Raw genomic sequence first — 13,442 nt, 5'->3', positions numbered from 1 at the left:
ACGCCGTAGTGGGGGACACCGGAATAATTTGTACCACCCGGGGTTCTTTAACGCGCACCTCAATCTAAGTACACGGGTGTTTTCGCACTTGGTCCCCATCGAAATGCGACCGCCGTGGCCGGGATTCGATCCCGCCACCTCGTACTTAGCAGCCCAACACCATAGCCACTAAGAAACCACGGCGGGTTTTTTTTTTTTTTTCTTGTGTTTCGAAGTAAGCAAAGAGAATTAATGTTGAAGCAGAAACGAGTAATAGTTGAAAGAGATTTATTTCACATAATAACCAGTGGCAACAGCATTAAAAGGGTGCACAAATCTTTGGCGAGGACACTTGAGCAGTGGAAGCTAAAGAAACGCTAGCTCACGAACAGAATAAGCATACATTGCTCTAAACTGCCTGGTGTCAAGTTCACGGTAAGAAAGGAACTTTCCTTCTTTTTTTTTTTTTTTTTTGACAATAGCAAAGGCTTGGAAGCACTTTTACACGCTTACGTAGTAGCATTCATGAAACGATCCGGGCCCCTGGCCACTTTTACAAATGCGTGATTGCAACTTTCCAGGCTACCACAGATACTGACACATTCAAAAAGCGGGACGCAGAAAAACATTGATCACGTGTACCACAAATCGTGAAACACAACCTCCACTTGCATATACATTGAAAACACAAATAGCAGCGACAATGTTGACTTGCACCGCGTCACTATCAGCATTGAACACGTTAGTGTCCGATGTAGTTCAGGCAAACCTTACAGCGTTCTTTCCAAATCGCAACAATTTGATAGCCGTCATGTTGTAATGAGTGGCAAGGAAATACATTTCCATCTTCTGGTATCCGTAATCGATTATTGAAAGCAAAGAAGACGTGAATTGTCGCGCGCAGTAATCCCTCAGCTGAATCACCTTAATCATTCAATACTAAATCATTTAGATTTCCCAGCCTTCGTGATGAAGCTGGCGATGTCGTCGCGCGGTGTTCGATGCTCCTAATAAACCTCCGACGGCAAGTTATGATGTGTGCAACTATTCGAATTGCGTTCAAGTGCGCGTTTTCTTCGTATACCAATGATCCTAACAGTGACTGCTCGTCCGCTCATTGTAGCGGCTCATGTTGAATTCGCGAGATACTTGTAGGCATCAAAAGTTAGGGTTCCTTTAGTGGAAGAACATGAGTGGAGAGAAAGTCTGAAATTTCTTGCCCTCTGGGGAAGTGCGCTGCTGCTGCCTAACTTATACTACATTCAAGCTTCGCCTTCTAATCTATTCGTTAAGACTAAAAGCTTCCTACTAGCTGAAAAAGTCCACACGCTCGACGTTTTATTAGCACGTTGTACAGTAAGAAGTCACAAACCCTGTACAAAGTATGCTCTTTCCTCGAGTCAAAGCATTGGCGTCGATGCCCACAGCTTTCTCGAGAACGCGAGCATCCGGTGACATTGTGCGCTTGGAATCTGCGAGACCGATCTAACTGCGTCACCTGTACACATAGCGCTATACCGTAACAAGTCCTGCCTGCACCCAAGGTGAAGGCGACACAACGTATTGTTTTTTGCTCTGGTCCCTATTTAGTTTCGGCGCGGTTGTTCTGTTTTTTTTTTCTACGCACTAGGCTCAACAATGCTTAGGAAAGGGTGTGGAGATAGGGTGCTCGCGCTGCTTTTACACTACTTCCTGAAAGAGACTAAATCGCACGGTGGAGGGACGGTGCATTGAGGTCACGAACTCCTCGACACTTCGACGTTAAGTCTTCCGGCAAAGAGGCCAATGCTGCCTTCGAGTGGCGCCCATAAGAAGCTGCTCAAGACCTCTCTGAGAGCTTCAGCCGGATTCCGGCATAGTCGAAGTCTCGAAGGGCAACGCTGGCTTGCTACAACCGTGAATGCCCTCCTTCGCGGTATACATTAGCGGGGCGTTGCCCGTCACGAGCATGGAAATCCTGCTTCGCTTGCTGCACACCCGACATGCCCGGTAGTGTGCATACATAATGACAACCTTGCTCTTTATGCGTAAGAAAGTACGATTAGACTGGCTCAAGGAGAAGTACCTAACCAAACTCCAGCTACGACCGCAATACTATGGATGCGTCCCGGCGTTGCTTAAAACGGCATCGCACTGGCCAGCTGGAATACAAAGCATCGGTGAGGCGTCTCTGGCCAGTGTAGCCTACCTAGACCCACTTTCACATACACGGATATTCTAAGCAATGCATCGTTTCTTTTTTGTTATGGACAGTATAAAACGGTTGTCGTCGCACCATTCGCAAACTGCGAGCACCGAAGAAGCGTACACGCTTTACAGTGCTTTGTGGGGCGTTTAGTGGTAGGCCGATAGCTTGTCTCGGAATTGTTCGAGCGGCCGTCAGCGCATGCGATACTTCACGCATCTGCTCGCGTAGGCGAGGGTCAGGTAGTCTACTCATTACGCGACGTGTAAAATTTGGCCGAGGAAAATAAAGTTCAAGTTATCATTGCATATACGCTTCTCCAGAAGCAGTACTTTGTTCCTACACGCTTTGGCACTTCACTCAGCCTCCGATACACAATTACTCATCTCCTTCGATGCTGCTACGTGGCAGCAGCTACCGTTATGTCATAACGAACTGTGTCCTTCATTCTGGTTTGAAACTACAACTTTTTCGCAGCTGTAAAAGCAGTGTGCGAGCGTTTGTGTGTTCTAAGCGAGCCTCAAGCGGGATCAGTGTCCACACTGCACCATACTGTCCAACTTGAAAGAGTGAAGCGTTTGGCACGTCGGTACTCTATTCTTGCACACCGGAGTACTGCAATACTAGTACAGTAATTGTTCGACTGGGAGAAACTTGCGTGAGTGCACCAACTTTTACAGTCGAAAAAAAGTGCTGGAGTAAACACGCGCCGAGCGGCGCCAAAACAAGGTGAGAGTATCCTCCGTCATCTTTGAACAGCAGAAAAGACAAGGGCGTGTGACAAACAGACACACAAAGTATACACTCAGGCCATAATATTTTTTTCCCTGTCTCGCCCAAAATGCCCTTGCACGAGGGGTTCGGTCGCGCTATCCTCCGTCTTTCTCATTACTGTACTTTCATTGCTAAAAGATAGTCCGCAAATAGCTAATTGTTACATTGCTGTCACAGGGCTACAGCTCCAGGATATCTGCGACTGCGGTCACTTGCAAATATGTGCTTGACTGTAAAAAAAAAAGCGCCAAGGAATATTAACTGCTAAAATGATCTGGCGGCCGCGAATGTTGCCCTTGTGTGCTCCAAAATATACACGTACGAATGCAAACTCACGCGCAACGAGAAGCAGTCTCGCGGCTAAGCTGGACACTACTCTTGGACTTCTCTGGCTAGCGCTTCTGCAAACGCGATCAAATATCCAAATAGAGCGCCGAGGACAACGGAAAACAATCGAGCACAAACAAGTGGCAGAATTTACATACTTCATAAAGGTTGTAGGGTGATTTTCATCGCTACAGGTTGCACGGCACCACGACCACTAAAAAATGTGTATTTCATGCTACGCAGGAGAAAACAGGACGTACGATTGAAGTGGTCTCCCTTAACTCCGTAAAGTCCTGTTTTTACTTGTTTGCGGTACTCAAAAAGGCCAGCTCACGGACTCGCCTACTTGTGTGTTAATCGAAAACACGGCGTTCGCTTCACTGCCGTTATTAATCGCCGACAAGGTGGCATGCAGTTAATTGGCTAACTGACCACGCTCAGTTCAGCCTTGTATCGCATTTGCATAACGTACGCCCAATTTCCAAACGAAGACAGAGCGTTGGAAGTAACCTTGTCGAAAGAGATGCGCCCTGTTCAGCCTTCTTTCAACGTTAAATTAATGTGTGGTGAATCGCGTCTTGTCCTATGATACAGTGTCTAATTGCATGCTCAAAGAGTACTCTCATATCACACGCACATTTTAGGGACAGCATTGAAGAGACACGTGGGCCGACTTAGGTTCAATCCTAACGGTCTTCCGCGCGCGTGCGGATATGTGGGGGAAAAAAACTGCACATTTTGTTTTACACTGCTCGGGCGGACCGAGCGCGAACTGAAATTTGTTCACCTGTGTGCGACATGTGCTGCTTTCCACACCTCCATACGCGTGCGGAATGCCGTGCGGAATGCCGTCCGTGCGGATTGAGCGTACGTAGGCCCTTACAGATGGATTGCAGCGCGAATGACGAGCGGTTCAATGTTAGCCGCGCATGTTACAATTGCGGAAGATATAGCTTAACGAGAGTGCATATGGTAGTTCCGAGGCTATTCGCACGCTATACAAGACAATCAATAAACTAGGGGCGTCATTCTTGCCGCGTCGCGCTTATGCTTTTGCCCTACCCTAAGGACAAGGCGTACCACATAGAGCACTTTACAAAAGGCACTGTTTTCGACATTCCGGTAAATAGAAACGAACAGGGGTTTCAACGACAGGCACGTGGACAAATTCGTAGAATTTCGTGCTCTCATCGAAAACGTAGATGCCATCAACGAGGATTATACAGGTGCGAAGGCGACTCGCTTAAGTCAGTTAGCCCCGTCAACAAACAATACCATCTTAAACTGGACAGCGATTAACATGATACATATACAATACCTGCTTGTAGATATTACAGGGGAATACTTAAGGTTTTAGCGTGATTAAGGTTTCTACAGGTATCTATAAATATATGTACCGTATCACTGCCCCCGTGTGTATTCACGTGGCATTTCCCGTATTGTCAGCACAAACTGAAACGTGTACAGAAAATAACTGCTTAGAGTACCTGTTACGAGTAATTGCAAGGAAGTGGGACGTGTATGTTCGCTGTAACCGGTGTCTAAGCATGAGATAGATACAAGTGTAGGTTTCGGAGTCAGACTTGATATTCTATTGCAAACACAGGTTAACTTCAAAACGGAACTGTGCAGTGAAGTAGTCTCGGACTTATTCGCGTTTGAATTTATGCTGACAATATTGCTAGTCATATTCGTGTTTTAATCACCTAAAACATTTTAATGTCTGGTGTTTAACTTCAAACAACGTATACTATGTATATTATACTTGTCCACACATTGTATTCTTGTCGTGAAACGTTTCACTTGCTGTGAAGGTCTTGTGCCTTTGCAACCAGTGACACAATCGTAATTTAACCATATTGAAAGTGCCAGCCGACGCACCAACCAGCGTGCTTGTCTGTGTTAGATCTGTATAACCTACGCGCCTGCTTGATTCCTGCTGTTACCGAAGCCGGAAGACAGCTTCTTTTTCTCTCTTTATTGCAGAAGATAAACAATACAAAGGGGGCACAGAAATGAAAGAACCGGACGAAACAGAAAATATGGTAACACGATATTGTACAAAACAAGGGCGTAATATCGATAAAAAAAATCGAACTTAAAATCAAGGAAAAGTAGTAGCTAACCAAGTCCTCGCCGTCGCCTCTCCACTCCAACACAGCATAAAACAAGTTTAATGACTTTCTTCATGGCTTAATTGGTTCACAAGATGCCTACAAGGCGCGAGCAGAAGGAGCAGAAGCTGTGATCGATGCTACAATTGAGAACGAAGACGTACATTTTTCGAACGTCGGGATTCGGCGTAGCACTGAACAGACTCGCGGTGATCAAGGCTGGCTTTGTAGAGAATCAAGTGTGACGCTTCTATTCCACCACCGCTTCTTTTCTTCGTCTAAGTCGAGTAATCAAATGTGCTAACGTAGTTTGAAAGGAAGCTTGGTGCAAAACCCTGAAAGAAGAACTTATACGCAAACGATTCGGGACATTGCATAGACCTTTTAGCCGTACCGGCGTAGTCTATATACTATGCTAGAGTAGGTCATCTAGACTTAGTACAGATATAGAAGCAGAGTCTTGATGGCTGGGGTAGCGTGCTATTGCTGACTTCCATTTGCGCGCCCAAAATGTTTATGCAGTAGTGAACTGAAATACCGCAGGTACACTAGCTAACGCATACAATTGTAATGAAATATTCTTCATCGTTCGGCACTTAATACGCGAGATGACGTCAAACTATGATAGCTGAAGTTTACCGCACAGCTAAAACAGAATACGTAACAATCGCGCTCGTTTGTATCATAGCGACGGATATACTAACTTTGCTTGTCGGCTATACTAACCTGTTGCTTCACATTGGGTGGCCTGGCATTGCGGATACCTTTCGCATCGAGAGGACGAGACATAGCGTCAATCACCCGAGTGGTAGGACCGAGCAACGACGTGATTCAATCTGCGACTAAGTGGCGCAACTTGAACGTTCAAAATATAAGAAGTGTAAACAAGAAAAATAGCGTAGCGACCACAAAAGCTGATGGAAATGAACGCGAGTGACTCGTGACTCCAGGGCTGTTCTGCACCCAGATGTGTTAAATTAATGTGCAGAGCTTCAAAGCGGCAACATATGCAAAAACGATGTTTTTAAAGCACTGCATAGAATGTCGAGAGGAGAGAGATTTCACGCGCCACGTGCAAGGGTGTACACTTTGTCCATGCAACTTGCTGCCGCCGTTTATTCCATACTGAAGGTCGCAGGAACCAGAACGAAAACAAAAGTGAGCTTCGAAACAATGAGGACAACTAGTGTAGCCTGGACTATGACACATGAGCTTCGCCTAGTAAAATATTTAAGGCCTTTCAAATCAATAGTCTGCGTTCTGAAAAAAAGAAAGAAAGAAAGAAATACACAAACATCCGCCATTTTACTGCCGACGCAATAGTGATAAGGAAAAACTGGAGTTCTTACATAAGGTTCCACATGATCGTACGTGAGCTCACAACACAGAATTTCGGGGACAGAGTAGTTGAAAAAACGAAACAACGTATTCCTCATTACTGTAGGTGCCATAATTCCATGTCACTATATGGAAACATTCCAGTTTATATGTATATCTGTGGTTCCACATGATCATACAGGATTATTTAAAACAGGAGCTATGAGAGACATTTTCCTTCTATGGAAAAGGATAATTCTCTGTAAGGAAAATGATTCGAAATATTTACTGAATGAACATTACAATAATAACGACCGTGGAAGCAGTGTGCGTAGGGAACAAACAAAGCCGATTGATAAAGCGATACCGCGTAACGTTACCGAACTGGCCACTAATTTCCCCTAATTGGAGATGTCCTCGGCTCGTATCACAACGCCTGCCCTAGCGACAAACAAACTAGTGCATCACCGTAAAAATATGTAGAGCTTGTGAAAATGACAGGTGCTTCGACATTATATTAGATCCATACCTATGTCGCTGTTACAATAGACGAATGATAGTGCAACGTAGAAGACGCTGTGAATTTAACCCTATTTACTGATTGCTCAGATAGCGCGGAGTTATACATTCGTGTGACCGCACTTATTGGGCTTCTTCCACAGCACACTCACTGCATGTATACGCTACCGAAACATAGTGCGCAACGTAGTGCAACCAGACGGATATAATAACCTCTCAGGGATGTTATTCCGTGCAACGCGTCGCTAATTAAGCCCAGTTCGCCACGAAACGCGCGGAGTAATACATTTAAGCGACCGCACTACTTGAGTAGCCTCCGCAGTGTTTACCGCTGAGAGTGTGTTTCGACACTCGCTAAATATACAGCAAAGTCCGACAGGTGTTATTCTAAATCTTTGCAAAGTGTGTTTCAGCAAGGAAGACAACTTAGCAAAAGACAGTACCTACGTAAAAAAAATGACGCAGGCTACTTTAGTGTACAACCAAGATGGCGACTGAGTAGCCTGAGAGAATAGCTCGGTGGGACGATCGCATGGGCACAAAAAAAAAAACCACAGTCACGCTTTCTTCGGGTTAAGAATCAAATGAAGTCATCATGCGTGAAAGCGTGCGTAAGCCACGTTGCGTTTTCCGTAAGTTAAAACATGTCGAGTTTCAAAATACGGCGCTAACATGTTTTTTCCTCTTAATTTCTTCTTTCGACAACCCACGGTGAGGTCACCGCACGGCGACGCTTGTATGCACACAGCTCCCAATATCCAAAGCTCGAAACTGCCTTCTTTTCAGCCGTCGAAGCATTACAGTAGACTTGCTTCGAGGCCAGGGTACCATTCTGGACACGGCGAAAATCCGCCAAGTTGGCATTTTTAGCCAATCAGGCAGACAGTATACAGTAGCCACCCTGCGAGCCTATTCGAGATTTCAGGATGGTGAATTAGACAATATATGACGGAACTAGAGTACTCTACAAGCGGAACATGAGGGTGTCCAGAGTAGCAGCCCTGGCCAGAAGTAAAACACATCTCTAGAAAACTCTCTAAGTAAGGAAAACACCTCCGGACGACGAGAACAACGGGGGAACAACGTTAAAAAGAAGAAAGATTTTCGCTACAGCGCGGCGGGGCGGCCGGACATTACTGGCACTCCGGCACTTTCTTAGAAGGAAGAATTGCACCCCGTGGCCACGTCTCCTACGACGCCGCTGGAATGTTTGGCCGTTGACTGTGCGGGAATCGCGGCTTCCGAAGCACGCCACGGTTCGTTCCCGTTTTTCGGCTTGTGGAACAGGACGTATGCACGTTCAGTGAAGGAAGCTATATCGCGCGCCGCAACATTCACTCCTTGTTCAAGTAGTGCAGCACATAGTGCTGAATAAGGTCGTAGCAGTACTTGTACTCGGTCTGAAAAGAGATAAACGGCAGAAAACACAGTTAAAAAACAACTACGCGCTGTTTACCTAGGAGCGTTAAATTCAGACGCAGACCTCTGATAGTGGACATGAGGTTTGCAGACGTTATCGCGGCGGTTTGGCAATAAACCGAGATTACCGCAAATCAAATCATATTCTCCGGAAAACTGGACGGTAATTCTGTGGTAGAAGCTATACGACTGTGCCTTTTCAGGGCCTAGAAGGCATCACATGGAAACTGTTGCATAATGCGTAGTAAGATTGGTAGTAACAAGTTCGGAGTCTAGTTGTGTACAATGACTGCCAAGCACAAATAAACAACAACAACGTATAACGTAGTAAAGGTAATATTAACAGCAATAAGTAAGCAGAAAATACAAGCGCTCCGGCATGTTTCTTTCATAATTCAAGACAAGTAAAATCGTGTTGTGCCTCATCCTGCGAAGCGAAGTAATGACAACCCAAATAAAATGAACACAAAAATATTCGTCACTGAATAAAAGATAACCGAAATTGCTGCCGACTGCGAAATGATTCGGGATAAGTGGAGCACTGTATGCTAGCGACTGGGGTCTATTGGACACCCCACGAGCATACACCGAGACACTGCACACATGTCGTGACGAAGTCGCGCCTTATGTGCCTTGAGTATAAGGTTATCCATATTGCAACGTCTTCGCATCATGCAAATGCACTTCTGCGGAATATAAAGTAATCAAAATGTCAGTGACACACGCGGGGACTTTTTTTTTTTTTTTTTGCTTTCGAGAAAGTATGTCGCCACGTGCTGTTTTGTTAGCCCCACCGTTGGTCAGAATGTTAACACACGAAGCGCACGGTTCACGCGAGCAGGCCTTCCAATGCGCATTAAAATGCACCCAGTCCAATTTATTGCGGTTATTTGAATGCTTTCTTACAATGTTTCACTTAGCCTGACTACTCAGTTCAGCAGTACTCCGCTTTAATGGCTTCTTTTGCTTATTGTTTCTCAACCTTTGAAGAATTGTGTGTCTTACAAGGGCTCCGGCCGTTCCGTTCTTGTTCTCGCCACAAGGGGAAATACGTGCCATAACTGAAGCAAGATGACTGCCAAAGGGTGCAAACTTTTCTTATACCCGTGTCACACGGGCGTTTGGAAGGCCTTCCAACCGATAGTCAGTTGACTCGAAGGTCAAGTTAGAGCTGCTACACGGGCGGTTTCGAAGGCCACCAAGTCAATAGACTATCGAGTCAACGGAGCACCCTACAACTCTATCGAAATCTCGATGGCCTTTGAGCAACAGAAGCGGAAAGAGCGCGAACATTCCCTCTCGTTGACAGTGTGCTCGTACTCACGGTTAGAAAGAACAAATCAAACCAAAATGCTCTAAAAACACTATATATGAGTGTTATTAATTATTCAATAAAGTATTTTTGCCACTTGATATGTGCGAACTGCACATACTCTCGACAACAGCGACGTGCTTGTGTTCGTACACTCTCCCTCTACTCCATGTGCTGCCGGCTGCCGTCATATCGCCGCTATTTCGCCGTATAAACAAATATAAAAGAAATCATAGTGTTTTTAAGTGGTTTTAATGTTGTTTATCTTTTGGTGACACGAAAACGAAAATAAAGATCCGCAGCGCCACACAATTTTGCGAGAAACGCCTGAACCACTCAACGGCCTTTCAAAAGTGCCGTGTAGCCGCGCGATAACTCCTTTGAGTCGATAGAGTTGTGGCATTTCGAAGGCTGTCGACTGGAAGGCCTTCCAAGTGTGCCCGTGTTACACGGGTATTAGAGTGCTATAGTGATGACGACTAGAGAGAGCCATGTGCAATATATACTCACCATGTTCTCGACGAGCTGCGGCCGGTGCCTTCGCACCGTCCTCACTGCCTGGAAGACGTCGACTTCTCCGTGCTCCACGACCTGCTCGATGGCAACGTTGGCCGCGCAGTACACGCCGGCGCGACTCTTGCCGTTCCTGTGGGAAATTAAAAGATGGCGCACGATCATGGCAGAGTTCAACCTGCGCAGCCGAATTCCGCGTAGCCAGAGTACCTCATAGCTTTGAGCGCGTGCGCGTGTCTGCACGTGTGTGTGCGCGCGTGCGTGTCTGTGTGTTCCTCCATTTTCGTTCCTCCATACGACACCCCCGCCGCGCCACTACGCTCTTTGGGTAATTGTAAGGTTATCGCCAATCATGCGCTCAAAATAATGAGAGATGGAGAGACCATTCAGCAGGCACTCACGACGGCCTCGTCTACGCTGGAGAGCATGGAGGAAATGAACAGCCACTCGGCGGTGTTACATTGAGTCGCTTTATACTCTTGCCGACACTACGCACATATAAAAGTTCTTTTAGCTCACTGAGAAGCTTCCCTGCGACCCGAAGAATCCCATCTAACTGTCTGGTGATCTGGTGGCCCCCGTTTTGTCCTACCTTAAACTTTAGCGAGCTATAATATACGTACCGTCGAACCGGCGGCGCGCATAACACCCCCAAAATAAGAAAGGCGTAGTATCAGGGCCTTCGTTTCGAGGAAATAATCGGGTTTAATTTGTTCGTTTGGTAGTATGTGCAATTGCAAAGACCTTAAGGCAGCACTCGAGTCTGAAGGAACCAAGTTTCTTTCATATTTCCGCAAGGTCCGAAACCACAGGGAAAACTATACAGTATTAGCCAGCCATGTTCAAAGTTTCACCGAGGAGGAACGAAATACACTAGAAGCGAGCATTACATTCCACACTCAGGTTTGGTTTGGTGCCTATAGAAATAGCAAAATCCACTACGGGGGATTGGCCATGAATCGCACTCAGGCTTGACAGGCCAGCGCTTCCGCAAAGCCATCCTCTTCGCCTTTTCTCACTCAAGTCGGCCCCACACGTGACTCTGGGCTCCGCAGACTCAGCCCAGTGTGCTTGGCTCCCGGTGTAGTATAATCGACGGGAACCTTTTCAGCTGACTTGCCAACCGGTCTGCACATATTTTCCCAGTATGTTCGTTCTGGTTCGGTCGGTTATATTGCAACATGTGCATTTATCGACATCTTTGCAACGTATAATTGCAATTGGCACGGGATGTTACCGCACCCACCTTCTATTCCGAAAAGCGCGCGCTGACCAAGGTGGTAGAAGACCCGATTAAAATTATAGTGTACTAGAGCACCCTATTCTAGAAGGCTTAGTGTAAATTTAGCGCGAAGTGATCACGTGTTGGGTCAAGATTTCTCGGTTTACATTTTGTTACATAACGCTTCCTCCTAGTTCTTTTCGTTCCTCTATAGTTCTTAGGCCAACTTTTTGATCTTTGATGTTCTTTGAAAGTCAACCCATCGCTGCCTTTCCGTTCTCCTCTGGATTTGTTTAATGTAGAGCTCACGTGGATATGACGAGAACGGGGCCGTAGGTGGTCCTCTGGCGCCATCTCTCGACCATGTTCATGAGCTCGACCAGGGTGTTTGTGGAGGTGGGCACCTTGTGGCGCTCGGGCCAGCAGGTGATCTGGAAGATCTGCGTCGTCTTCGGCTCGGCCTTGACGCCCGCCATCAGCTCCGTCAGCGAGACCACCTGTCACGTGGTACAAGGAAGCACGTGTCGTCTGCAAGTTCATCCAGGCGCCACAACTCTGGAAAACACCATGAATCTACGCAACCTATATCATTGTGCCGAAAAACTGCAAGCCCATGACAGTTTAACAAAATATCATGGGTGTGCGAATATTTGAATACAAATTGAATAGCGGAGACCTCCATTCGAGAATTAGATTAGAGGTATGTTGATAATTTCAACATAACAGCGCTTAACAACTTATACAGTAGGCGACTGTTAGCTTATACTGGCACATAGATATGGAATTCTCTCCCAGTAGAGATAAAAAGATGCCCCAATTTTTCGCGCTCACTAAAGGTCATTATTGCTAAAAACAATTTTCTATTTCTTGCCGAATTCTAGTGCTATGAAAATAGCGTGCTACGTTGTTCTTGAAATCCAATGTGCTAGCATTTTTCTACTGCTATTGTATGTACTTTTGCGGATGTTGAAAAAAAAGGGAAAACACCGACCCCGTTTGATTTTTTATTTATTGGTCACTTGTATGATTATAATTATTTATGTTGGTTGTTATTTTCATGTAATGTATCTTATTTTATTTTATTATTTTCATGTAATCCATCTTTTATGCATGTAAAAGTTCAAACATTATATTAATGTTTTGTTACTGGCGCTTGGGTGCTTTAATTTTGTGTACTTATTGCATGGGCCCGAACTAGCATATTGCTAAGGGCCCAGATGCTGTTGTCACCCGTTTTTGTCTGCATCTTTCGCAAAATAAATTGAATTGAAAAAAAAATTCCCTATTCGAAGTTGTCCAATAATGGTTTATCTTGAATATATAGGGGATAAAAGTTTTTATTGAAGTTTTGAAGGAAACAGAACGATGGATTTAAGGACGTTTCCGAATTAATAATGCTGCAGGGTAGCTGGGGTTGCTACGCAGGGCTCTAGTTCCTGAGCGAGAGCACAGGGCAGACAACTCTGGATCCACAATTTTCAGTCATTCAATAAGAATGGCTCACTTTCAGGCAGCCCATGCATAGTTTCTTGCGCGGTCAGTGTCATTACTTTTGCATTCCTTTAGAACAATCTGTGGTGCTGAAATGTTACGCTTCTTTTCTTCAGCAAACAACACACTGCGCGTGCATCTGTAGATTTGTTTCATCACCGTTATTGTCATGGCACCCAAGATAATTGGGATCAGTTGGTTTATCATTAAGAAATCCCCCAGTTATCGTGACCACCAGTTGTTAACTGTATTACATGCATGTGTCTATCT

The 13,442-nt window shown here is 45.5% G+C and overlaps 1 protein-coding gene across 1 annotated transcript in view; it reads right to left on the bottom strand.

Annotated features, from left to right (window-relative positions):
• Positions 1–250: 250 nt before the first annotated feature.
• Positions 251–13,442, bottom strand: part of LOC119433563 (receptor-type tyrosine-protein phosphatase kappa-like) — a 259,647-nt gene continuing 246,455 nt past the window's right edge. The window contains 3 exon segments of the mRNA XM_049659338.1: positions 251–8,615; positions 10,457–10,592; positions 11,991–12,178. Coding sequence (XP_049515295.1) covers positions 8,550–8,615; positions 10,457–10,592; positions 11,991–12,178 — 390 coding nt within the window. The 3' untranslated portion in view covers positions 251–8,549.

This window comes from Dermacentor silvarum, chromosome 11 (assembly GCF_013339745.2).
Source record: "Dermacentor silvarum isolate Dsil-2018 chromosome 11, BIME_Dsil_1.4, whole genome shotgun sequence".
Classification (NCBI taxonomy): domain Eukaryota; kingdom Metazoa; phylum Arthropoda; class Arachnida; order Ixodida; family Ixodidae; genus Dermacentor; species Dermacentor silvarum.
Note: the sequence above shows the minus strand (reverse complement) of the source record. Positions and strands in the feature narration are given on the sequence as shown.